Consider the following 27,383-nt stretch of genomic DNA (forward strand, 5'->3'; position numbering starts at 1 on the left):
TAATCAATGGGCGCTGCTCTTCGTGGACTATTGTTATTAGTGGAGTCCACCAGGGTTTGGCGTTGGGTCCACTGTTGTTTTGTATATTTATCAATTATATTGATGAAGGTATATCAGGCTTAATGTCGAATTTGCAGATGATACAAAGGTTGGCAGGGTTGTTAATGACAGTAATGGCAGTGCGCTACTGCAACAGGATCTAGATAATTTGGGCAGATGGGCTAAGAAGTGGCAACTGAAGTTTAACCTTGACAAATGCAAAGTACTGCATATGGGTAGAAGTAACCCCAGGGAAACATACCAACTGTGTGGTACTACACTTAAGGTGGTAGAAAATGAAAAAGACCTGGGAGTAATTGTGCAGGCATATATGAGGTTTTCTGAGCAATGCAGACAGGCTGCCAGGGCAGGTCATGGAGTTTTATCAATGATATATAGGAATTTTGCTAGCAGGGAAAAGGAGGTGATTATCCCTCTGTATAAGGCAATGGTTAGGCCACGCCTTGAGTACTGCGTACAGGTCTGGAGGCCTCATTTTAGGAAGGATGTAGATTTACTTCATCCGTTGGATGTAGATTTACTTCATCCATTGTTGAGGGGAATGAAGGGATCCTCTTACCAAGAGAGGCTTAAGTTCTGCAAATTGCAGTGGCTGGAGACTAGGCACCTGTGCAGTGATCTGATTGAGGTGTATAAGGCCTTGAATGGGTTGAGCACACTGAATTCTGAAGTGATCCTTCCACTTGTTCAGATTACGAACCTAAGGGGGCATAAATTCAAATTAAGAAAAGACAGATGTAGAATAGATGTGCGGAAATTTGCCTTTAGCCAGCGGGTGGTTAATGCTGGAACAAACTTCCATCTGTCGTTATGGAAGTTGATAGGTTGAATAAATTTAAGGAGGAACTGGACAGGCATTTGGAGGGAATGGTGTGATTTTTTTTTTTTTTTTTTTTGTCTGATGCTGCATAAGCTCATACACATGCTTTCTTGCATCACATGCCACTACTACTATTATGTTGGTCAAAGATCAGAATTTAGACTTTCAATGCAAAATAGTGGTTGGATACAACCTCTTAAACCTCCTGAAATCCACTCTAGTGGTGGTATTCAAAAATAGAAAACTGTAGGGAGAGAGTAAAAGAGGTCTGAACAGTCTTACAACCCCATTAAACATGGTTGAAGAACAGTAATAGTAATAGAGGCATGTGATGCAAGAAAGCAAGTGTATGAGCTTATGTAGCATCAGCCCAAAAAAAAAAAAAAAAATTCACACAACCAATCCCACTAAATGTTTCTCCAGATTCTCCTTGAATTTATCTAAGTTATCAACATCCACAACAGATGGAAGTTTGTTTTAGCAATTAACCACCTGATGGCTAAAGGCAAATTTCCACACATCTATTCTACAACTCTCTTTCCCCAATTTGAATTTATGCCCCCTTAGGTTTGTAATCTGAGCAAGTGGAAGAATTCAGCCTACTCAACCCATTTAAGGCCTTGCACACCTCAAACAGATCTTCTCGCAGATGCCTACTCTCCAGCCTCTGCAATTTTCAGAACTTAAGCCTTTCTTGGTAAGAGCCCTTCATTTCCGTCACCAATCTTGTTGCCCTTCTCTGTACATGCTCAAGTAAATCTACATCCTTCCTAAAATGAGGCCTTCAGACCTGTATGCAGTATTCAAGGCATGGCCTGCCCATTGCCTTATACAAAGGGATAATCACCTCCTTTTCACTGCTAGAAAAATTCCTATATATCATTGACAAAACTCCATGACCTGCTCTTGCAGCCTGTCTGCATTGCTCAGAAAACTTCATATCTGACTGCACAATTACTCCCAGTTCTTTTTCATTTTGTACCACCCTAGGTGTAGCTCCACACAGTTAGTACGTTCCTCTGGGGTTACTTCTACCCATATGCAGTACTTTGCATTTGTTAATGTTAAACTCAGTTGCCACTTCTCAGCCCATCTGCCTAAATTTTCTAGATCCTGTTGCAGTAGCACACTGCCATTACTGTCATTAACAACCCTGCCAACCTTTGTATCATCTGCAAACTTCGACACTAAGCCTGATATATCTTCATCAATATTATTGATAAATATACAAAACAACAGTGGGACCAAAACCGAACCCTGTGGAACTCCAATAATAACATTAGTCCATAAAGAGCAGCGCCCATTGATTACCACCCTCTGTCTTCTCCCACTCAACCACTCTTTTATCCATTGCAGCAACTTACCCTTAACACAATTCTGCTCCAATTTGTAGTCTTCCATGCACAACAGTATCAAAAGCTTCCCTGAAATCTAAGTATATGATATCCAAAATTATTTTTTGCATCCAGTTGCTTTGTAACCACATCATAGTATCCAATCAAATTTGTCAGACAAGACTTTCCCTTAGCAAACCCATGCTGTGTCTGAATTATTGCTGCACTCTTGTCTCGATGATCCTTCAATGTATCTTTAACCAGTGACTCCATTATTTTACCCAGAACAGAAATTAAACTAACTGGTCTGTAATTGGGGATAGATTTGCTCATCTCCAGTCCGTGGGGACCTCCAATTTGTATATGGCACCTCCGTAGCCAGGTGGGCAGGAGCAGCAGTGCGTAGCACATGCCTCTTGATTAGATCAGGGTTCGAGCCCATGACCACCAAATATGGAGGATGCAGAAATGTCAGGGTATGACCACCGCCTATCCCCGGAGCAATATGGCCTTAGTTGCTAATGCTCCTAAAAACCAAATAACAAAACAAACTTTGTAAATAATTTTTCTATATGGTCATTGCTTTGACTATACATTGTTCATAGCATGCACCGAGATCTCAGAAAAGATATATCCTATGTTACAATTTATCCTTGCATTATATTTTGATTTTTTAAAATTTAAAATGCAACTTTCAAATCATTATTGTTACAGGATGTTGTATAATCCATTTCTTGTTCTTTGTTTTAACAGTAATCATCCTTTCTCACATGTGGCCTATCCAAGGTACAGCAAGATAAATCTACCTCTGGTCAATTCTCTTGTTACTTACCTTTCACAATACATCAGGAATTGGTGAAGAATATCAAGCCTATGCTACTCAAATCATGCAGTTTCTTTTATATGAATTGACTTTGGTACTCATTTACTATCAATATATAGCCATAAGAATCTGCACCAAAAAATTTAAAAAACGAAGCAGTCATTAACAAAAAAAAAAAATTTATTTTATATTTTTAGTGAGCTGAGCAAGCACTGAACTGATTTGGAAATTAAAATACTTTGTGTTTACGCATGAGAAAACCACTACCATTCTGTGGTTTCCTGATAAAGTAGGATTTGCATGCATTAGCATTAGTAGAGGCATATGATGCAAGAAAGCAAGCTTATATAGCAAGCCTTTCTAAGATCCAAGTATATAATATCAAAGTTATTCCCTGCATCCAGTTCCTTTGTGACTGCATCATAGTATCCAATCAAATTGGTCAGGCAAGACTTCCCCTTAACAAAACCATGCTGTGTCCGAGCTATAACTGAAGTCTTGTCTAAATGATCCTGCAGTGCTTCTTTAACTAGTGCCTCCATTAATTTTCCTGGAACAGAAGTTAAAATCACAGGTCTATAATTACTTGTGTCAGCCTTTGATCCTCCTTTGTGAATTGGGGTCACATTTGCACATCTCCAGTGCATGGGTACCTCCCCTGAGTCCAAGGAAGCTCTCATAATTATGGCTAAGGGTTTGCTTACTTCCTCTGCTGCCTCCTTTAATATAACTTGATAGATCCCATCCACCCCAGGTGCCTTTCTTGTGTTTATCTTCAACAGTTTCTCCTCCACTTTACTCTCAGTTATTACAAGATTCTCTAGCTTACTGCTAGAGTTGGATACACCCCTGGCTTTCCCCTCACTAAATAACTCCTCATGTGTGAATGTCGATGCAAAATATTCAATTAGTTTGTTAGCTACCTGAGCAGGATCATCAACAGTTGACCCATCGATATCAAGTGGACCAATCTGATTCATTCCCTTCCTTCTAGAGTTTACATAAGTAAAGAACTCTTTGCTGTTTTTCTTTGCAACCCTTGCCAAAGATTTCTCGTACTCTGCCTTCGCCTGCCTAACCTCCTTTGTAACTTGGTTACAGATCAACTTGTATCTATCATAGGCTTCTGTGTTGTGTGTTAATTTGTATGTATCCCATGCATGTTTCTTCTCTGCCATATGCCTCATCAGTTCATCTGACATCCATTTAGGCCTAAACCTTGAACAATATTTCTTAGTTGGTATATAAAGCCTAGTAGCTTCCAAGATAAGTTCTTTGAATGCTTCCCATTTTGCATTTGCTGTTGGTAACATCATCAGTTGGTCCCACTGTATAGGATTTAAATACTGTCTCAGTCTATCGTAGTCGCCTTTACGAAAGCAATAACCCTTTCCTTTACCCCTAATAGTAGTTATCTCTTTGAGTAAATCCCACTTCAGCACACTGTGATCACTGCCACCTAGTGGTTCATTTATCTGCAGATTCTTAATGCATGAAGAATCACATCAAGAGTATTACTCCCTCTAGTTGCCTCCCGAACATGCTGATGTAGAAAACAATCATCCAATAAATCCTAAAAAGCCTTGTTAGTGTGTGAGTGACCAGCCCCCAAACTCCAGTCAATATCTGGGAAATTAAAATCTCCCATTATAAGACTCTCTGATTTACTGGTCCACTCTATTTCCCTGTACAGTTTCTTATTTGATAATAGAGAGCTATTAAGTGCTCGATATTTCCTATATTCTATTATATTATTATGAATCAACAGGGCTTACCTTTATTTTTGATATAGGAAACTTCTTTTCCAACTCTCCTTGTCCAACTCGCTAATAATTCATAGGGAAGGTGATATCAATTTTGCAAGACATTGTCATAAAGTTAGATTTTGGAGGTCTAAACGGTCTTATAATTAAGGATCGATTTTTTATGCTGTGGTAGGAATTTTGAGTTAAATTTAGGTTTCTAATAATTGGATATGGGGTGGGGGGGTTATTCTCTACATTCCTTAAGTCGGACTAGAACTTTTCAGGTGTCATGTTCACAGGAAGAGAGCTACTCACAATTAATCCGAAACTTTTATCTTATGTTGTAGTGTTTGTTCTTCACGCATGTGTATAAATGACCAATCTCGGACAATAGAAATGGCCTACGGATATTGATTGAAGTTGCATGTAGTTTCATCTCTAAGGTTTCTGCAATAAGTAGTTTGTAGTAGTTGTGTTGAATATTTATAATTTTAGTTTCATTAAAGCCAAACGTATGTCGTTCATTTATGGCGTGGAACGAAAGTTCCGATGCATTAGAACGACCCGCCCGCACTGAAGCTTCGTGTTGTTTTGCTCGAAGCTGTGCCACTCCCATGGTGGATCCTACGTAGACAGCATCACAATTTTGGCATGGTATACTGTATACTAGATCATGCTGTGATTGGAATGTGGTATTTGAAGGTCGATTTCTGAAGAATGTGTATAATTTGTTCATGGGTTTTGCCATGATTTTCATGTCGGTTCCCTTGCATATTTGGTTAAGTTTTTGTACCAGTGCTCGATATATGGAATGGTGATGAAATATATTTTGGTCTTGTCGGATTTTTTTGCAATGTTTGTTGTGAGGTTGTTGTTATTTATTTTATCACCAGCTATTGTTTTGACTTTGTTTATATAGGTTAGTGGGTAACCCCTATTTGAGAATCTTCTAGTTAGTTCATTTATTTCAGTGGTCAGAGAAATCTGGGTGGAAGAATATTTAAAAGCATTTCTCGGTTAGAGAAATCTGGGTGGAAGAATATTTAAAAGCATTTCTTCCACCCAGATTTCTCTGACCACTGAAATAAATGAACTAACTAGAAGATTCTCAAATAGGGGTTACCCACTAACCTATATAAACAAAGTCAAAACAATAGCCGGTGATAAAATAAATAACAACAACCTCACAACAAACATTGCAAAAAAATCCGACAAGACCAAAATATATTTCATCACCATTCCATACATCGAGCACTGGTACAAAAAACCTAACCAAATATGCAAGGGAACCGACATGAAAACCATGGCAAAACCCATGAACAAATTATACACATTCTTCAGAAATCGACATTCAAATACCACATTCCAATCACAGCATGATCTAGTATACAGTATACCATGCCAAAATTGTGACGCTGTCTACGTAGGATCCACCATGGGAGTGGCACAGCTTCGAGCAAAACAACACGAAGCTTCAGTGCGGGCGGGTCATTCTAATGCATCGGAACTTTCGTTCCACGCCATAAATGAACGACATACGTTTGGCTTTAATGAAACTAAAATTATAAATATTCAACACAACTACTACAAACTACTTATTGCAGAAACCTTAGAGATGAAACTACATGCAACTTCAATCAATATCCATAGGCCATTTCTATTGTCCGACGATTGGTCATTTATACGCATGCATGAAGAACAAACACTACAACATAAGATAAAAGTTTCGGATTAATTGTGAGTAGCTCTCTTCCTGTGAACATGACACCCCGAAAAGTTCTAGTCCAACTTAAGGAATGTAGAGAATAACTCCCCACCCCATATCCAATTATTAGACACCTAAATTTAACTCAAAATTCCTGCCACAGCATAAAAAATCGATCCTTAATTATTAGCCCGTTTAGACCTCCAAAATCTAACTTTATGACAATGTCTTGCAAAATTGATATCACCTTCCCCATGAATTATTAGCGAGTTGGACAAGGAGAGTTGAAAAAGAAGCTTCCTATATCAAAAATAAAGGTAAGCCCCGTTGATTCATAACAGTTTCTTATTATACTCATCAGAGTCATTAGGCCTATAGCACAGTCCTACTCTCAATTTTGATCTCCCAATGCTTATGTCACACCAAACTGACTCGACACTGCACTGTCCAGCAATGTCCACTGGCTTCACTTCCTTGGATTTTATGTATTTCTTAACTAATAGCATAACCCCTCCTCCCTTCCTATCCAGTCTATCCTTTCTGTAGACGTTGTACTACCCAAATTCCAGTTCTGCATTCCTTCTATCTGTGTGACACCAAGTCTCTGATATCCCAACAATATCTGCCTTTGATGTTTTGAGCAATACCTCAAATTCATCAAATTTATTTACTAAACTCCTAGCATTGGTGTACACGCAAGTATACATGCACCTATTTCTATTCTTAGCTACCCTAACACAACCCATGTGTTTACTTGTACCGCAATGACTCCCAGCAGTCTCTGAAATATCCTGAATCTTGTTTTTCAGGCTTCTGCTCATTCCAATAGAAGCAGTGCAAGAATCTCTTTCACCTCTGCCAGTGGCTACTGTTAATCTATTCGTCTTTGTATTCCCCCAAGCTAGCAGTTTTCCGACCCACCTAACACTGCCTCGATAGCATCAGCAAATATTCTTGCACCCTTTCTATTTAAGTGTATCCCATCCCTGTAGAAGCAATCTCTCCTGTTAACAAGTACAGTCCAGGCTGAAAAAAATTCTACCCCTTGAGCCTTGCACAATCTTTCCAGGGCCGAATTGATCGACAAGGCTCTCATCATATACTCCCTCCTATCGTGTCTGGGCAGAATTGCAGACACTTTCAAATTCAACCCTATTTCACGGCTTTTTTTCAACAGTGACCTGTACTTGTTAAGCAATTCTGCCGGTCTCCTACTCTTGATATCATTAGTGCCAACGTGTACAACTATATCACCTTTTGTGCCCTTAAAAGATGATATCTGCTCTACAATGTCATCAACCTTTGCCCCTGGCAGACATACCCTGGTCCTGTTCCACCTATCCTTTTTACAAAGCATGTTCCCGTTTCCCTGACAATAGAGTCACCAACAACTACTAGTTCCTTTGGGACCAGCGCATTCTGCCGTGGGGGTTGCCGCTGTGTTTCACAATGACCAAGTGCAAGCTCTGGCGTTGATGTGGGCAGCTGAGAGCTTGATGGGCCCCTCAATTTAGTTCGTTCGAGGGCATCCACCCTGTCCTTCAAGCTCTCGTATAGGCCCATAAGAACGCTGAGTTGTTGCCTGATTTCGATACACTCCTTGCATCGCGCACACACAAAGACATCCACCATGGCAATATCATGTCCTGTACCTGAATGCTCCACAAACATCATGCAAGCAGTGCATTTTAGAAGGCTGTGATTCAGAAGGCAACTGCTTCCCTCAGTTCTCCTCTGAGCCACAGCACTTCCATTAGCTTGAGCCTTTTGTTTTGCTGCTCTGGTCTGAGTCATGATTACTTTTAATTTAAATAAAATTTCAATTTCAGTTTATAACCCTAACTTATCTCCCAACACAGTTATAATGGTATATATATTTTTTAGTGTCAAGTATTAACTATCTCCGAGTTCCCTTTATATAACTTCCGTATCAGTTATGTATTAATTAATTATGTTACGTTTGTAATCTAAGTCGGTATATGTATTTAGTTAAAGTGCAATTTAAATGCCAACGAAGTTCAACAAGTTTAATAGATTTTACCAATCGCTGAAAATATTATAACTTATACTATACTAACGCTAACTAGGTTCGATATATAACGATCGTATGACAAAGACAAAGGCGGGAATTTACGAACGGTAATCTATGGACACTTAAGTATTAATTAACTTTCAAATCTCGCTGTCTCGATTCAGAATAAACTAACGATCCTTACTAGGTCTATAAGCTACTTACAAAAAATAATTTGATGTAAAAAATATTCAATAAGCGGCTAAATATAGCTAAAAAACTTCTCGTTCAGAGGAGTTGTAACTTGTAACACGTGGATTTGATACCCTTACCGATACTTTTATGCAATTACAAGGCCGAGTAAAGAATAAATACACCAGATTAATCAGAAATATCACAAAATAATGCTATATTACTAAATTTAAATCAAAAGTTTTAGAAAAACAATCGTTTCAAATCAATAAATAAGAAAAATCCACTTAGCAGCTTTGAACACGTCTGACCCCTACTGATCTTACAATGCAATAGGAGGAATAACGCATTTTTTAAAGATTTTATTCTTTAAAAAATGTGTTTTCTTAAGACAAACTAAGAGAAAAGCAATTAATGGAAATGAAAGTATTTTACAGTATTTATTTTAATATACATACAATATTTTAGTGTCACACTAAAAATAATTACAATCTTATCATAAAAGGATACATATGAACCATTAACTTCTTAATAAATTAATCTAGTTTAAAGACAGATTCTAATGTTGTTTGCACAGATTTTGTCCTTTAGGAATTTTTAACTGCATTATTAACATTGTTTCTTTATCAACGTTACTACAGGCCAACATATTCTCTTTTATGCCCAATGCATTTTGGGCATCTTTTTTACATGGCAATATGTGTGTGTGTGTTGCTGGTTTTAGTTATATTCCTAACAAAAACATCATCGTTTTGCTTGGTGCTCAGTGGCTCTTCTGGTGATGGTGTTGATGTTTTAGCGACATTATCCAACTTCACAAACTCTTCAAATTTGCCAACAAAATTTATATGCACCTTCAAATTCCTCAATGATGCTATCACATTAATGTATTTGATTATATTCACTCCAAAGCAACTGTTTCTGGAGAAGTTGATATTATACTTGAGGTAATACTGTTCGATGCAATAACAAGTTTACGGATAGCATCCAAGACATTCCAATTTGGCTGCACATTGCTCCCTCCTTCTATGTTTCGCATCAGGTGGGCTCTATATTCTCTCTTGAATTTATAAACAATGCCTTGATCCAACTGCTGCATAAATCTGGTGGCATTGGAAGTTAAAAACAACAGCCATATATTTGTCAACTTAACTGTCTCGGAAGAATTTGGTGTATAACGATCTACAATCATCAAAATGTTACTTTTTTCTGAAGCCATTTTCTGTTCACTTTTGTTAAATAAGACTGAAATTTCTGACCATAAGCCAAGCACTTTTAATGGCCTGATAAACTCGGTGAAGTTGGTTAACTTCCTTAGAACGGCTTGGGAAACTTAGCAAACACAAGAGGGCGTTGTTTTATACTACCATCTGAATCGCAGCATAACAGAAGATTGAGTCTGTTTACTTAATTGTCCACCGTGCCAAGACTCCTTGAAGGGAAAATTGTAAAATAAACCTGCCTCATCAAGATTAAAAATATCCTTTGCCTCATATTTTTCAAGAATGGACCGAACAGAACAGAACCAGTCTGTAGCCTTTTCTTTGTCGACTAGATGCTACCATTCAAAAAGTATTGTTTCAAGCCCTGTTTTGCAAACCGAATTCGTTTTTTTTTGTCACTGCTCCAGTGTCATGCACTTCAATTTGTTTTTTCATTATTGTAGGTAGGTAAAGGGATGATGTATTCCTTTGCAATGTCCCTTTTATTTTGTTTCATTCTATTTACCTTATTTATAATTTTCAGTTTAATTTCGAGCTTAATTCCTTCTGTTTAAGTTTTGATGAGTTTGAATTTAAACACACTTTAAATTAATTTTAAGATGCAAATTCAGGAAAAGACCTCAGCTTAGATAAAATCGCACAAAAAGTAGATTTATAGTGTTCTGTAGCAAAAGACTCTTTGAACTGGCTTACGACAAGCAATTGACCTTAATCCCGGTGAGACCGAGGGAATGGATGTAAACAACTTAGAAAAACTGTTATTCTTTTGTTAATTTGAAAAACTGTTTTTGTTTTGTTAAATGGATATTCCTCAGATTGGGTTGATTTAAGAAGTGGGGTTCCCCAAGGATCAGTATTAGGACTACTGTTGTTTTTAATTTTCATAAATGACACTGATGTAGGGATAGAGGGCATGATGTCTAAATTTGCAGATGATGTTAAAATTGGTAGAGTAGTTAATGATCACTGTCAAGCTGAGCTTCTTCAGAGAGACCTAGATAGACTTCAGGAATGGTCAGAAAAATGACAGCTATGCTTTAATCCAACAAAGTGTAAGGTATTACACCTGGGAAACAGTAATCCCAAAATAACTTATTCACTTGGTAGAGTTCAACTAAACCCAGTACTGGAGGAAATGGACTTGCGTGTTATCATACGGTCAGGCATGAAATTCTCTGAGCATTGTAAACAGGTTGCAAGGAAGGCCCATGGTGTCCTATCGATGATCTATCGAACTTTTGCAAGTAGAGATAGGGACGTGATAATCCTATTATATAAGGCTTTTTTTAGACCACACTTGGAATACTGTGTTCAAGTATGGAGACCGCACCTAAAGAAAGACATTGAGCTTCTTGAAAGGGTGCAAAGATGGGTAACTCGCCTGGTGAGATCGACAAAAGGGCGTCCTTATGAAGAAAGACTTCAAATATGTGGGTTGCAGAGTTTGGAAACTAGACACCTTAGAGGAGATTTGATTGAGGTGTTTAAGTCTCTGAGAGGCATCAGTAAAATGAATGAGGATGAAATTTTCAAGATTATAAATGATGCTAGAACTAGGGGACACAAATTCAAGTTACGGGGGGGGGAGATGTTTAGATTGGACTGCAGGAAGTTTTATTTTAGCCAGCAAGTTATAAATTACTGGAATAAGTTGCCTACATGGGTGGTAGAGGCTGACAGTTTGGGGAAATTCAAAGGTCATCTGGATAGTACCTTCAGATGAGGGAAACACATAGGATGATAGGTTTAATTTCCTTTTCTTTTATTAATTATTAGTTTTTTTTTTTTTTTTTTTTGGCTGGTACAGCATAAGCCATAGGCTTTCTTGCACCATGCGGCCATTACTAATACTAATATAGTTTTACGTTATAACTTAGCTATCAAATTTGAGATATACGTTATCAAGTTATGCTATACCGTAATGATCACATTGGCAAATTAGTTATATTCTTAGCTAAATACAAAAGATATAAGCCCAAAAAGTGATTAAACCTTCAAAATACTTATTTATTACAATTAAAAACTTACTATTCTTCTAGGCTATGATATTACAGCCAAAACACCAATACGAGTAAGAGTAGCATGTTGTAATTTACAAAGTTACTAGCTAAATTTAAAAAAACATGCTAACGAATGCTACTATTTAATCTATTTGTGAAACACAAATTAATATGTTAACTAATCAACTGTGCCCAAAAGGTGATTAAACCCTTCAAAATACTTATTTATTACAATTTAAACCCTACTATTCTACTGAGCTACTAGTTCCACTACAATATTCCCACCAAAAACACTGCTACAATAGCGGTAGAAATAGTAGGTTGACACTTACAAAATCACTAGCTAAATTTAAAAAATAAGCTAACGAATGCCACTAAGCCTATTTAATCTATTTGTAAAACACAAACTAATATGCTAATTAAACAAAAATATGAAAAAATTCCAATGAAAACTTATCGGCTTGCAGCAGCTACAGAAGTCTAAGTCTTCACCAAAATTTGCTTTGTCTTGGAATCCTGTGGTTTCTTGATAAAGTATGATTTGCATTCATCATATATTCATTTAGATTTCTCATCCATTTCCATCCCCATCATTAACTTTTCTTATTACTCCCTTATTTTTAAAGCCTGTTTGTAATTTAATATTGTATTAAAGCACTACATATACACATATAGGTAGGGTATATCAAAATTTTGGTATAAAAAATTTTCAGAATATATTGGTCCAAGCAAGAGAAAAAAAAGTCATATGAACACATGATCAATTCTTAACACTTACATATGGAAAAAAAAAAAAAAAAAAAATATATATATATATATATATTTTTTTTTTTGGTGTAACTTATATGTCACAGAGTGGTTTCTTGATTTAAAAACATTCACTTAAAAAGAATTCAGATGTATTTATTATAATCAATTATCAATTGAACATGGTACCTATTTATTAATAATTTCAGAGTGAATTTATTTCTATTATATTTTGAAACTCAATATTCAGTTTTTATTATGATGAGCTTATAGGATATTAATGGTTGTTTATATAATTTTTATTAGTGTTTGTAGAATTAATGGCCCATAATTTTAAATCAATTGTGGAAGTAGAGTACTTACTTTTGAACCTGGTGAGCCTGGAAATCCTGGCGGTCCTGGCCTTCCAATTGGACCCTAAAAAATGGAAATACAAATAATAAAAAGAAAACAACTTGTTTGTCTAGATTAGCGAATATTTTATTAAACATAACCTGTGCTTAAATTTACTGAGTGTTACAAAATCAGACCTTAATAAAGAAATGCATAATGTAATTGACAATGTCACCAGTTTACAACCAAAAGACTGCAGCTTCAAAAATACCATGGATTTCACTTTGCTTTACCATATAGAAAGAGATATTCTTTAAAGTTTTTATTTTAATCTTTGGTGGTACATTTGTCTTACCCAGTTTAAATGAATAATCCAATTAAATCTCATTGTAGGTTATCAAGAATATTGCATGATAAAAAATAGAGATATGTAAAGATACTACAAACATTATTTTGCAGCCACAGTTCATCAACTTCATCATCTTTAGTTTTTTTTTATGGTAACCCCAAACATAAAAGGTCATCAGAACCCTAGTTCTCTAGTACAGCATGTGGTGTGAAAGTTGAAAAGAGAGAAGGAACTTGTTGACACTGCACTTGAATTTCTGTATATTGCAATTTTCAGGATATACATAATGTGGAAGGTTTTTTCCAAAGAGCAGAAGTAAAAAGAATAAGAAAAAAGAGGAAAAGTTAGTTAATTGAATTTTGAGCTGAACTGTGAATGGATGTTGATTAGCTGATACACAAATTCGATGAACCAGTTTGAAAAAACAGAAGTGAAAAGATATGCAGCAGAAACTGAACGTCAGCATGACAAAGAATGGAGTGAAGTCAGCTAAAAGAGACTTCATTAATTAACCTCTACTGGATGGACTCAGGGATTTTTATAAAAGTACTGAGAGCACCAGTCAAGATGTGGGAACAATTTCCAATGTAGGGCAGACTTGTGATTTGTATCATTAACTTTTCTTATTACTCCCTTATTTTTAAAGCCTGTTTGTAATTTAATCTTGTATTAAAACACTACACACACACACACACACACACACACACACACACACACACACACACACACACACACACACACACACACACACACACACACACACACACACACACACACACACACGTAGGGTATAGAAATAGCAATTTTTTAAATTTTATGTTGAAAACAAAAGAGAAAGTCTATATTCTCTTTTTGATGCAAAGGAAGCAATATTTGTGACATGATTACATCAAGAAACTATAGAAATCAGAGTTATCGTTAGTAGAGTTGTGTACTTGTACAGAAATTTGACTGTCACTGAAGATGAGCATGGAGCAGCATACTCTTGTTTTGTGAGGAATAAGAAAGATTCAGTTATAAAACAAATGATGCTAAGTTTCTTTCCCCATTGGAGAATTACCTGGAGATCAGCATTTAAGGAACTGGTAGTGGCTATTTTAAAAATTGTGGCTGCGTGTGCAGAGCATGGTTTATCAAACTGGAAAGCAAAGTGTAGTATACCATCATCAGCAAAACCATGGAGAATATTAATAATATACAGAATTGCATGAATGCTTAGAAGTCCTTTACATGAAGCCTGATCAAATGCCTTAGAAGAATTGAGAGAAACTGCTTGAGTTCCTTGTAAACTTAAAAAAAACTAGAGTTAAAAAGAATGTGAAAAAAGTGCATGCCAGATAAGTCCCTCAGCTGACTCTTGGTTAAACCTATATACATTTGTTATCTTAATGACAATGGTTAAACCTATATACACTTAATATTTTAATGACAATGAAGATCACCATCAGCTATTGATAACCTAGAAATACCCTAGAAACATTCCCACAATCTTTAGGGGCGTCTCCGTAACCAGGTGGGCAGGAGCAGCAGTGCGTAGCACACGCTTCTTGATTAGACCGGGGTTCGAGCCCATGACCACCAAATACGGAGGATGCGGAAAGATCAGGGAATGACCACCGCATATCCCCGGAGCAATATGGCCTTAGTTGCTAATGCTCCTAAAACCAAATAACAATAACAATCTTTAGTTTTTAGTCACTTTTAACTTCACTTTTATGTCATGTTTGTATATGTGCTTTGTTCAAATCCCAGCTGCCTTTTGACAGATGGACATAGTCATAATTTTTATTACTGTATCAAAATCACCTTAAAAATGAATCTAATGATCACATTATTATTGCTTTTTTGTTGTGCAAAATTTCATCAAGATATTCTGGAATTTAAAACAAAAATGCATTTATAATTTTTAAATAAAATACATATTTAACTATCATGAAATAAGCTGACATTTGAACTCGTGTTCAACTGAAACTATAAAATATATGGTCATGTATCGAATGTATCAATTCTAAAAAGTCAACACCAAGGAAGTTACGAAAGTTGTGTGAAATATTTCAAATGGTTCACTTCTTCAAAATAAAAGTGCAAAGTAAATTGGAAAAATAATTATAAAAAGATTGAAATTAAATTTTTATTTTTTTCATTCAAATCTAAGGTTGTTGGAAACTGTGTTACAGGAGAGTACCAATACATAGAGGCAACAGAAAACTGCAATGCTACTATTCAATGACAAACTAATAATAACAAAACCAAACCATACCAAGGAAGGCTTCAGATTCTACAAACTGCAGCATTTGGAAACTAGGCACCTGCAAGGAGATCTGACTGATTCAAAGCTTTGAATGGATTCAGTAAACTTAATGCTGATGGCATTCTTCCTCTGTTTCAGACAAGAGGGGGCACATATAAATTTAAATTGAGGAAGGATGGTGGTAGTAGAATAGATGAGCAGAAGTTTGTGGGTAGATGATTCCTGGAATAAACTTCCTCCTGGTTTGAATAAATTTAAGAAAGAACTAGACAAATTATTACAAGGGTTGGACTAGTAATGTGAGAAGCATGTGTGTGTGTGTGTGTTTTTTTTTTTATTTATTTATAAGGGTGGTTCAATAAAGAATCTCCTTCACCTACTTCCACATATTGCAGAGTCATAATATTTTGTGCGTAACATCATACATATCTCTGTACTAAAGGTGTAAAATTTCATCCCTGTGTTTTAATTTGTTTTTCTCTTACAGAGCTGAACATGTGACGAAGTAGCATCATGGACAAAGTTGAAGCCAGAGCTGTAATCCAGTATCTGTTCTTGAAAGGAAAATCTCCTAAAGAAATCCACGAGGAGATGACTGCTGTATATAAGGATGAAGCCCCATCCTGTCACTGTGAAGCACTGGCATAGACAGTTTAGGTGTGGTCAGACATCGGTAGAATCTGAGCCCATTCTTGGTCATCCCCATTCAGCCACTGATGACAGCATGATCAGAAAAGTGGAGTCATTAATCATGGAAGATCGCCGGATATCTTTGTGTTAATTGTCCCAGGAGGTGAATATTAGTGTGGACTCTGTTGAAACAGTCCTTCATGACCAACTCCATTTACGGAAATTGAGTGCAAGATGGATTTCCCCGATTATTGACATAAGCTTGTTTGAGAATCCATTTACTTCAATGGCTAAAAACTACAATCCCAGCATGCAACTTGAACTTACTGATCTTCAAGCCAAAGCATAGTTAAAAAATAAGTATATGGACTGCGAAAATAAACTACATGCTTGAATTCTACAAGGCTCTCCCATCTGAAGATTTTTCGCTAACGAAAGAAAACGCCATGAAAATGGCTAATTTGTTTGGATAAACGTGTTTGCGAGCAAATTATTTCACTCATCAAATCAAAAACTGTAAATATTTAAAACGAAACAGAATAGCAGATGAACATCTTCATTCCATATTGAGAACTGGCGTCACAAATTTTCAAAATTTTGAACAGTTATCTAAAAATATTTAGCCTCAATCATCTCATTAAATGTTAAATTTTGTTCAGTAAATGTTATTGTGTATTGTACTTAATAAAATTTTCTACTATTTTCAATTTTAGGTATATCATTATATTTATTTATTCACCTTAATATTGAAAAGCTGTAATCCTTTCAGTAAATTTTCTAAAGTGGGCATTTAAAAGCAAGAGTAAGGCATTTAAAAAAAAAAAAAAAAAAAAAAGTAAAGTATTTTATTAAAATGCAAAAGTAAGTCATATTTTTATAATTTTAATAATAAAATCTAAAAAAATAAAACACTGACATAGATTTGTTGCACATAAGTGTTGGCAATTTGCGTTTTTTTTACATATAGGCTGGAAAAATATAAAATGGTAACAGGAAAACAGAAACTTTCCTTTTACATGTATTTCACGGTGCACGAAACAAATCTAACTTTCAATATGGTCCTTGTACTGGAAAAGGTTGGACACCACTGCTCTAGATCAAAAATGTCAAATCTGGGATCTGATGGCACATGTTCAAGAACAACTCGTTGATGTGGTACCAATAGTTCGGGTCCATGGTGTATTGGCCTTACAACAAGTAATGTTGTCGGAATACACACTGCTCTGCTTGTTCTTTACATTATAATCTGCTACAGTTATGGAATAAAAGTAGCACTGATTAATACGATCCCAAAAGTTCCCTCCACACCACAGGAATGGCAATGTCATGTCTTTGTTTATACTACATTTCCACATATGTACAGCATATTTTATGGGGTCCAATTTTGATCTTGATCACCTAATTTAATTTTAAAATATGCAGCATATACATTTTTCACAAATGATGTTATATCCTGACTTTGTTTTGCCACAATATAACCACTGTAAATGTAACAGTAAGTTATTTTGATTGTTCTTGCAACCACAAGTTGCCACACAGAATAATGAGACTATGAAAATCATTTTAGAAGCAGATAAAAGAATATGAAAATTACTTTAGAAACAGATAGCATGATGCACCAGAAAACATCTGAATTCAGAAGAAACACTTTGCATGTTTATATAGCTACCTGACTTGCAGGTATCTACATGTCTAAATATGTCTACTCACATCTGCACCTCTCAGTCACAAAGGAAGTAGTACACATCACATATACATGCAATGTGTATCTAAGTGAACAGGTGAAGTTTTTACGGCTCCAGCAAATAGAGAAGTTTTTGCTTTTTTATTGATTTAAATTGGAATATTAATTTATTTTTTATAGTTGCTTTATATTCCTAGTAACAATACTTTAGTTTAAATTGAATTTAGATAGAGATTTTGTAGGTTATTACTTAGTATCGGTAACGGTATCAAATCCACGTGTGGACAGGTTTTCCACCTCCAGCGAACAAAAAGTTTTTAATTATATTTAGCCGCTTTATTGACTTAATTGTTAGATTAAACTATTTTCTATAAGTAGCTTATAGACCTAGTCAAGCTCCGTGGTTTATTTTGAATTTAGATAGCGCGATTTGGAAAGAAAATAATACCTCGTGTCCATAGATTAACCGTTCTTAACTTGCCGCCAATTGTTATAAGATACGTGTGCTAGCGTAAGGTTTAACGGCAAACTAGATGGCGAGTATAGTAGTATCAATTAATCAGTAAAATTTATTAATCTCATTAAATTTCATCGTCAATTGAATTGCACTTTTTTAACTAAATGAATAGTGACCTAGTTATTACAAACGTAACATCATAAATTAATACATATAAGTTGACAGGGGATAAGAAAGTCATATAACGTAACTCGGAGATAATATTTGATACCGAAATACACATATATAGTGTTATAACTACATTGGGATATAGATTTAGGATTATATTTTGTATTGGAATTTTACTGAACTTATATAGAAATCATGACTTAGACCAGGGCAGCAAAACAAAAGGCTCAAACTAGTGGAAGTGCTGTGGCTCAAAGGAGATTAATTTAATAAGGAGATTAAGGGGGGGGGCGGTTGTCCTCTGAATCACAGTCTATTGAAATGCACTGCTTGTTTGATGTTGTGGAGCAGTCAGGAATGGGACATGATATTGCGAAGGGAAATGTCTTTGTGTGTGTGTGATTTCCTTGCACTCCTTACATCACGTAAGGAGTGCAAGGAAATCAGGCACCAACTCGGCATTTTTATGGGCTTATATGAGAGCTTGAAGGACAGGGTGGATGCCCTCGAAGGATTTAAATTGAGGGGCCCATAAAGCTCTCAGCTGCCCACATCAATGCCAGAGCTTGCATTTGAACATCACGCAACACAGCAGCAACCCACAAGGCAGAATGCACTGGTCCCACAGGAACTAGTAGTTGTTGGTGATGACTCTATTGTCAGGGAAACAGGGAACATACTATGTAAAAAGGATAGGTGGAACAGGACCAGGATATGTCTGCCAGGGGCAAAGGTTGATGACATTGTAGGGCAGATATCAACCTTTAAGGGCACAAAGGATGATATTGTTGTGCACGTTGGAACTAATGATATTAAGAGTAGGAGACCGGCAGAATTACTTAACAAGTACAGGTCACTGTTGAACAAAAACCGAGAATTAGGGTTGAATTTTAAAGTGTCTGCAATTCTGCCCAGGCACGATAGGAGGGAGTATATGATGAGAGCCTTGTCGATCAATTCGGCCCTGGAGAGATTGTGCAAGGCTCAAGGGGTAGAATTTTTCTCAGCCTGGTCTGTGCTTATTAACAGGAGAGACTGCTTCTAGAGAGATGGGATACACTTAAATAGAAAAGGTGCAAGAATATTTGCTGATGCTATTGAGGCATAGTTAGGTGGGTCGGAAAACTGCTAGCTTGGAGGGATCCATGGACTAATAGATTAACAGTACCCACTGGCAGAGGTAAAAGTGATTCTTGCACTACTTCTATTGAAATGCAATTGAGCAGCAGCCTGGAAAGCAAGGCAATGGGAATTTCCAGGACTGCTGGAAGTCATAGTGGAACAAGTAAATACATGGGCTGTTTTTTTTTTTTTTTTTTTTTTGGTAGTTGTTGGCGCATCGGCTTCTGTGGCCATATTGCACCTCCCAAGATTTTTGCAGTACTTTGATCCAAGCCCGAGGCGGGAATCGAACCCGCGACCTTTGGGTTGCTGGGCAGGTACTTGACCCACTCGGCTAGCCCGGTCGGCACACATGGGCTGTGTTAGGGTAACTAAGAGTAGAAACAGATGCATGTATACTTGCATGCACACCGATGCTAGGAGTATAGTTAATAAATCTGATGAGCATGAAGTGCTAGTCAAGACATCAAAGGCAGACATTGTTGGGATATCACAGACATGGTGTCAGACAGACATAAGGTGCAGAACTGGAATTTGGGGAGTACAATGTGTACAGAAAGGATAGACAGGACAAGAAGGGAGGAGGGGTTATGCTGTTAGTTAAGAAACACATAAAATCTAAGGATGTGTATCCGATTGATGTTGGTGGACAATGCAATGTTGAGTCTGTTTGGTGTGACATAAGCACCAGGAAAGGAAAAATGAAAGTAGGTGTGTGTTATAGGCCTAATGAATCTGATGAGTATAATGAGCAATTGTGCAGAGAAATAGAGTGGGCCAGTAAATTATAGTGTCTTATAATGGGGAATTTTTATTTCCCAGATATTGACTGGAATTTGTGGGTTGGTCACTCACACACTAGCAAGGCTTTTGTGGATTTATTGGATGTTTGTTTTCTACAGCAGCATGTTCGAGAGGGAACTAGAGGGAGTAATATTCTTGATCTGGTTATCAGTAGTGATTCTTCATGCATCAAGAATCTGCAGATAAAGGAACCGCTAGGTGGCAGTGATCACAGTGTGCTGAAGTGGGATTTACTCAAAAAGGTAACTACCATCAAGGGTAAAGGGAAGGGTTTTTGCTTTCGTAAAGGTGACTACAGTGGTCTGAGACAGTATTTAAATTCTATACCGTGGAACCAACTGATGATGTTACCAACAGCAAATTCAAAATGGGAAGCATTCAAACAATTAGTGGCTTTCAAGATTAATTGGAAAACCTCAAATTCATCAAATTTATTTACAAAACTCCTAGCATTGGTGTACACGGAAGTATACATGCACCTGTTCCTATTCTTAGCTACCCAACACAGCCCATGTGTTTACTTTTACCGCAATGACTCCCAGCAGTCTCTGAAATACCCTACATCTTGTTTTCCAGGCTTCTTCTCATTCTAATAGAAGCAGTGCAAGAACCACTTTCACCTCTGCCAGTGGCTACTATTAATCTATTAGTCCTTGTTTCCCCCCAAGCTAGCAGTTTTCCTACCCACCTAACACTGCCTCGATAGCATCAGCAAATATTCTTGCACCCTTTCTACTTAAGTGTATCCCATTCCTGTAGAAGCAGTCTCTCCTGTTAACAAAAATAGACCGGGCTAAAAAAATTCTACCCCTTGAGCCTTGCACAATCTTTCCAGTCCCGAATTGATCGACAAGGCTCTCATCACGTACTCCCTCCTATCGTGTCTGGGCAAAATTGCAGACACTTTCAAATTCAACCCTAATTCTCGGCTTTTGTTCAACTGTGACCTGTACTTTTTAAGTAATTCTGCCGGTCTCCTACTCTTAATATCATTAGTGCCAATGTGTACAACTATATCACCTTTTGTGCCCTTAAAAGATGATATCCACTCTACAACGTCATCAACCTTTGCCCCTGGCAGATATATCCTGGTCCTGTTCCACCTATCCTTTTTACATAGTATGTTCCCTGTTTCCCTGACAATAGAGTCACCAACAACTACTAGTTCCTGTGGGACCAGCGCATTCTGCCTTGTGAGTTGCCGCTGTGTTGCGTGATGTTCAAATGCAAGCTCTGGCATTGATGTGGGCAGCTGAGAGCTTGATGGGCCCTTCAATTTAAATCCTTCGAGGGCATCCACTGTCCTTCAAGCTCTCATATAAGCCCATAAAAATGCCGAGTTGGTGCCTGAGTTCCTTGTACTCCTTACATCACGCACACACAAAGACATTTCCCTTCGCAATATCATGTCCCATTCCTGATTGCTCCACAAACATCAAACAAGCAGTGCATTTCAATAGACTGTGATTCAGAGGGCAACCACCCCCCCCCCTCAGTTCTCCTTTGAGCCACAGTACTTCCACTAGTTTGAGCCTTTTGTTTTGCTGCCCTGGTCTGAGTCATGATTTCGATTTAATTTCAATAAAATTTCAATTTCAGTACAAAACTATAACCCTAAACTTGTATCCCAACACAGTTATAATGCTATATATATTTTTAGGTATCAAGTATTATCTACGAGTTCCGTATCAAGTTATGTATTAATTAATTATGTTACGTTTGTAACCTAAGTCATTATATGTATTTAGTTAAAAGTACAATTTAACAAAATTGTACTTTTGACAAGTTTAACAAAATTAATAGATTTTGCTGATTAATTGACAATATTATATTATATACTATACTACACTATACTAATGCTATCTAGTTCGGGATATAACGTTGTATCGCATAACAATGGCGGCAATTTACGAACGGTAAATTTATGGATCGTTAGTTTATTCCAATTCAGAATAAACTAACGATCCTGACTAGGTCTATAAGCTACTTATAGAAAATAATTTGATGTATCAATTGGTCAATAAAGCGGCTAAATATGGCTAAAAAACATTTCGTTCAGCGGAGCTGCAACTTGTAACACGTGGATTTGATACCCTTACCGATACTTTTATGCAATTACAAGGCTGAGTAAAGAATAAATACACCAGATTAATCAGAAAAATCACAAAATAATGCTATCCTACTAAATTTAAATCAAAAGTTTTAGAAAAACAATAATTTCAAATCAATAAATAAGAAAATCCACTTTGCGGCTTTGAACACGTCTGGCTCCCACTAGCCTCGTCAGCATACTCAATATGTCCCATAGATTTCGTCTGTTTACTCGATCAAATGCTTTTTCATAATCTATAAATGCTACATGTGTTTCTAAATTAAACTCTTTTCGTTTTTCTATTATTTGTTTTAATATATTATATTATCTGCACATGATCTTCCTTTTCTGAATCCTGTGTGTTCTTCTATTAATATTTCATCAGAGATAATTTTAATTCTATTTTTTATTATTTTGCTATACATTTTATATACTGTATTTAGTATGCTAATCCCTCTATAATTCTTTGTATCGTTTCTATTTCCTTTTTTAAATATTGAAATAATTTTTGCTATCTTCCATTCTTCTGGTATTTTATATTGTACCCAACATTTATTAAATAAATTTAGTATCCTGTCTTTTAAAAAACTTCCTCCATACTTGATCAGTTCTGCATTTATACCGTCCATTCCTACTGCTTTCCTATTTTTTGTAGCTTTCGATGCCTTTTCCAATTCTTCCTTTGTTATCGGATCTATGTCACTAACTGGGTCTAACTGTATTTCTTCTGTTTGATATGTTGGGTCTTTCACAATTCTTCATAATGTTTTTTCCATTGTTCTTCCTTTATTATATTTATTCTTGAAGTGTCTTTCGCTGTGCTATTCAAGTGTTTCATCATTTTATATACCAAATTTTGTCTTCCATGAACATCATGTTTTATTGTGCTTATAAATCTATCCCATGACTCTGCTTTAGCCTTCCTTATTATATCTTTAGTTTTATTGCATTCTTGTTTATATATTTTTTACACACAGATAATGTGAAATGATGAATCACACTTCTCATTGTTCCACTAGATAGATAAAAGTACATTAGATGTTAGTAATTCTAATATTATCAACCTGAGTATAAATAGCAGCAGTTTACAACTTTTTTTTAATTGCGAGTTTTTTTTCTTCAACATTTTATTTTCTTCAACATGAGATAAATCTATTTTAATAAAAATTTTTAAAAAATCTAACTTCTGATTTTGATTTGTTTATATCTAATGAGTATGAAATAGTCATTACTTGTATATTAAACAGATGTATATACTCGTACATCTGTTTAATATACAAGATATGCTCACAGACTGTGTATGATGCATACGATATACCTGCTTGTTTCATAAATATAAACCATAACCTCATCATTCTCATCAGCATACAAAGAGTTTTGAGAAATCATAAACTTTTTCTTACATAAAGTTCACCATGATCACTTTAACAATTAACTCCAAACACTATTTTTTAACTATTTTCATATTTTCCACTAACTGAATATTTAAACAATTAGGTAATGCACTCATTACTTTATGTTTCAGGCATGCTTGATTATCAAAGCCTTCTATACCTATTCAAAAAGTGTTTAACAAAACTTCACCACATGATGGTAATGTGATGGGTAACCACAGTGGTTTTTGTACCACTGTGGGTGGTACACAAATGAGTACACAAACCTACAGTGGTTTGTGTATCAACCATTTCTTATTTCTCTGTGCACTCATTTCTCTTAAGGAGAAATGAGTGCACAGGAAAATGGATAACTCTATGAACGTGAAATTTTATACAAAGGTTCATAAGAATATTCTAAAATTTTGAAAAGGATCAGAGTTGTTTTTCCCCTTCCCCCTTACAGAATTATTGCTATTACTCTGCAAGGGGGAAGGGGTAAAAGAAAAACTGGGATGGTACAGAATCTGAATTGCACCTGAAACCTTTCCATGGACCGACAAAACATGTGCTGAAAAATTTGGTACAGATCTAACTTTTCCTTTTCAAGTAATGCCCAAAACTCTTTCATATAGCGATTTCATTTCAAATGCAAATATGTATGGGAGGTGAGGGGACTTGGCTATGAAATCACAATTCCTAAAACCTCCTGAGGAACAAACAAAACACATGCTAAAAATCTGGTGTCAATCCAACTTTTTCATGTTCAGTAGTGCCAAATATTCAAGGCTATACAGAAATTTCTATGGATAGTGGGAGCATTGGAACTAGAATTGATCCTAGAACATTCCTAGGGACTAACAGAACATGCCTTGGAAATATGGTATTGATCTGATTTTTTTCTCCTTATTGAGAAATCCCCAACCATCCAAATCATGACTATGTATTTAACATTTCATGTGCGAAAAATATATACAAAGGGTAATAGGAAAGTTTTGCAATATGACGCAAAAATGAATCACAGGAAGCTGCTTGTTGCTGCATGTTGAGACATGTTCATACGTGCATAGTAGCCGCCGCGCCAAGTCGATGGGCTCAGTTATTCATTAGTAGTGAGAGTGTAAAGTGCATGCGATGGCATCGCGGTCACGAAATGAGATAAGGACAGTTTTGCGGTATAATTTTGTGCGTGGTTTAACCATAGACCAGTGCTTAGAAGAAATGATTCTTGCACTAGATGATGATTGTCCACATCGTACAACGATATTCAGGTGGTATAGAGAATTCCAAAGGGGAAATTTCACTCTGGAGGATTCTGAGAGGCCGGGAAGGCCACGAACGTCAGTTACGGAGGAAAACGTTACTGCTGTGAGGAAAATGCTTGACGAAAACAGGCGAGTGACCTACCAACAGATAGAGGATACTTTGGGCCTAAATGCACCAGCAATTCGTTCGATTCTGCAAGATCATTTGCACGTGAAGAAACTTTGTTCTCTCTGGGTGCCGCATCAACTGACTGAAGAGCAGATGACACGACGTGTGACTTGGTGCCGGGAGATGTTAAAAAAGTTTGATAAGGGACAATCTCGGTATGTGAACAACATCGTGACAGGTGACGAGACTTGGCTGTACTATTACGATCTGCCGACCAAGGCTCAAAACAAAGTTTGGGTCTTTGATGACGACGACACACCCATAATTGTCAGAAAATCCCGATCTGTAAAGAAGAAAATGATAGCTGTATTTTTCAAATCGAGTGGAATTGTGGAACGTATCGTTTTGGACACGCAGAAGACAGTCACAGCTAAGTGGTATACTGAACAATGCCTGCCTAAAGTCATTGGATCTATGAAGAACCTGCGGCCAAAGTCAAGAATGGACACCTGGTACCTCCATCACGAAAATGCTCCAGCTCACCGTGCCAAAGCCTGCACCGAATATTTGACCACGACAGGACTGAAACTTCTCGAGCACCCTCCCTACAGTCCAGACCTTGCTCCCTGCGACTTTGCACTGTTCCCGCATGTGAAAATGAAGCTAAAAGGGAGGCAGTTTTCCAGTGATGAGGACCTTCTACGGGCTTGGGACAACGAGTGTGCTTTACTCCCTAGTGAAACTTGGCAGAACTGGTTTAAAGATTGGTTTCGGAGGATGGAGAGGTGTATTGAATGTAGAGGAAATTACTTTGAAAAAATTAAATAAACAAAGCTGTATTGCAAAACTTTCCTAGTACCCTTTGTATATATATAGTGCCAAATTTCTATTGATCTTATTTAATTAAATTTTGGATGGTTCAATAAATCTAAAAGAACCAAATATAAAATATTACGAAAATCCATTCACTGGTAACCAAGCTGTTATGTGCAAACAACAAACATGGTGGGAAAAAAAAATAAAAGAAAAAATAAATAAAAAAGAAAAGACAGGTGCTTTACACAGCCTAAAAATTATTTGAAGTAAATTTTTTTTGGCACATTATATTTCACATGTCTATATAATAACCCTCTCAGTTCTGGTTAATCCAAAAAAAGAAATATAACTCTGTAAAAGTTCTTCTCAAAAGCTCAACTAATGCCACTGACTATCTCAACAGATTTTAATGATATGGCATTTTCAGCCTTCAGCAATTTCTGCAGAACCAATAAAGTACCAGCAAGCTGCTCTGGAATGTTTCATATTTTCAGCTTCGAGCTCACAAAATCCTCATGATAATTGCTGAAAGATACAAACTATCATCATCACTACCAAAGAGAATCAGCCCCATGTTATGTCATACTACAAATGTAAGAGCATTATATAGGAAATTGGTCAAATATTTTTGATATAATAATGTATAGCATGTTCAACAATGAAAAAACTGACTCCAGAATGAAAGATACCTTGGATGTTGTTACAGATACAGAAGTGGAAGGTGAAAAGAGAAGCAAAACTCAAATTGCATAGTGGCCTATAACATACTGTTTGACAGAAAGAGGCCTCAGAACAACCACATAAGTTATAAACAAAACAAAACAATCACTACAGCTGCAATAAAATCACCAAGTGGTCCTGGATCATATAGGAAAAACTGACCCTGTAATTGCAGCAGAACAAACCCACAATCCCAAAAGTTAAAGCTCAGTTATAATAATGCTATGCTCACAGAAAGTAGACATTGGTGGGATGGAAATGCATTTTCTGGAAGCACATAAGTCTGGCAATACAATAGAGACTTCAGCAATACAGACTTCAGCAATCTAAATAGGCAATACAGTTGGGCAACCACATTGGTGTAAGTATGATGGTATGGGATGGCTTTTCATGGTATGACATCATACTACTGCTTTCTGCAGACAGAATAACGAATGGATTGTTCTACTACGATATTCTATACAAAGGTACACTTTCTGCATTTATGGAATTTTATAGTAAAGAACCATGCTCCGTGCCATAAAGTGCAATGTATGAGGACCAGGTATGA

General features: G+C 36.5%; 1 protein-coding gene across 1 annotated transcript in view; it reads right to left on the reverse strand.

Moving 5' to 3' along the window:
* LOC150090808 (uncharacterized) overlaps window positions 1–27,383 on the reverse strand; it is a 791,939-nt gene that overhangs the window by 442,922 nt on the left and 321,634 nt on the right. The window contains exon 17 of the mRNA XM_090372970.1: window positions 13,024–13,077. Coding sequence (XP_090229096.1) covers window positions 13,024–13,077 — 54 coding nt within the window. The remainder of the gene's footprint in view (window positions 1–13,023; window positions 13,078–27,383) is intronic.

This window comes from Mastigoproctus giganteus, chromosome 1 (assembly GCF_048544385.1).
Source record: "Mastigoproctus giganteus isolate SK-2022 chromosome 1, ASM4854438v1, whole genome shotgun sequence".
NCBI classification, from domain to species: Eukaryota; Metazoa; Arthropoda; class Arachnida; order Uropygi; family Thelyphonidae; genus Mastigoproctus; species Mastigoproctus giganteus.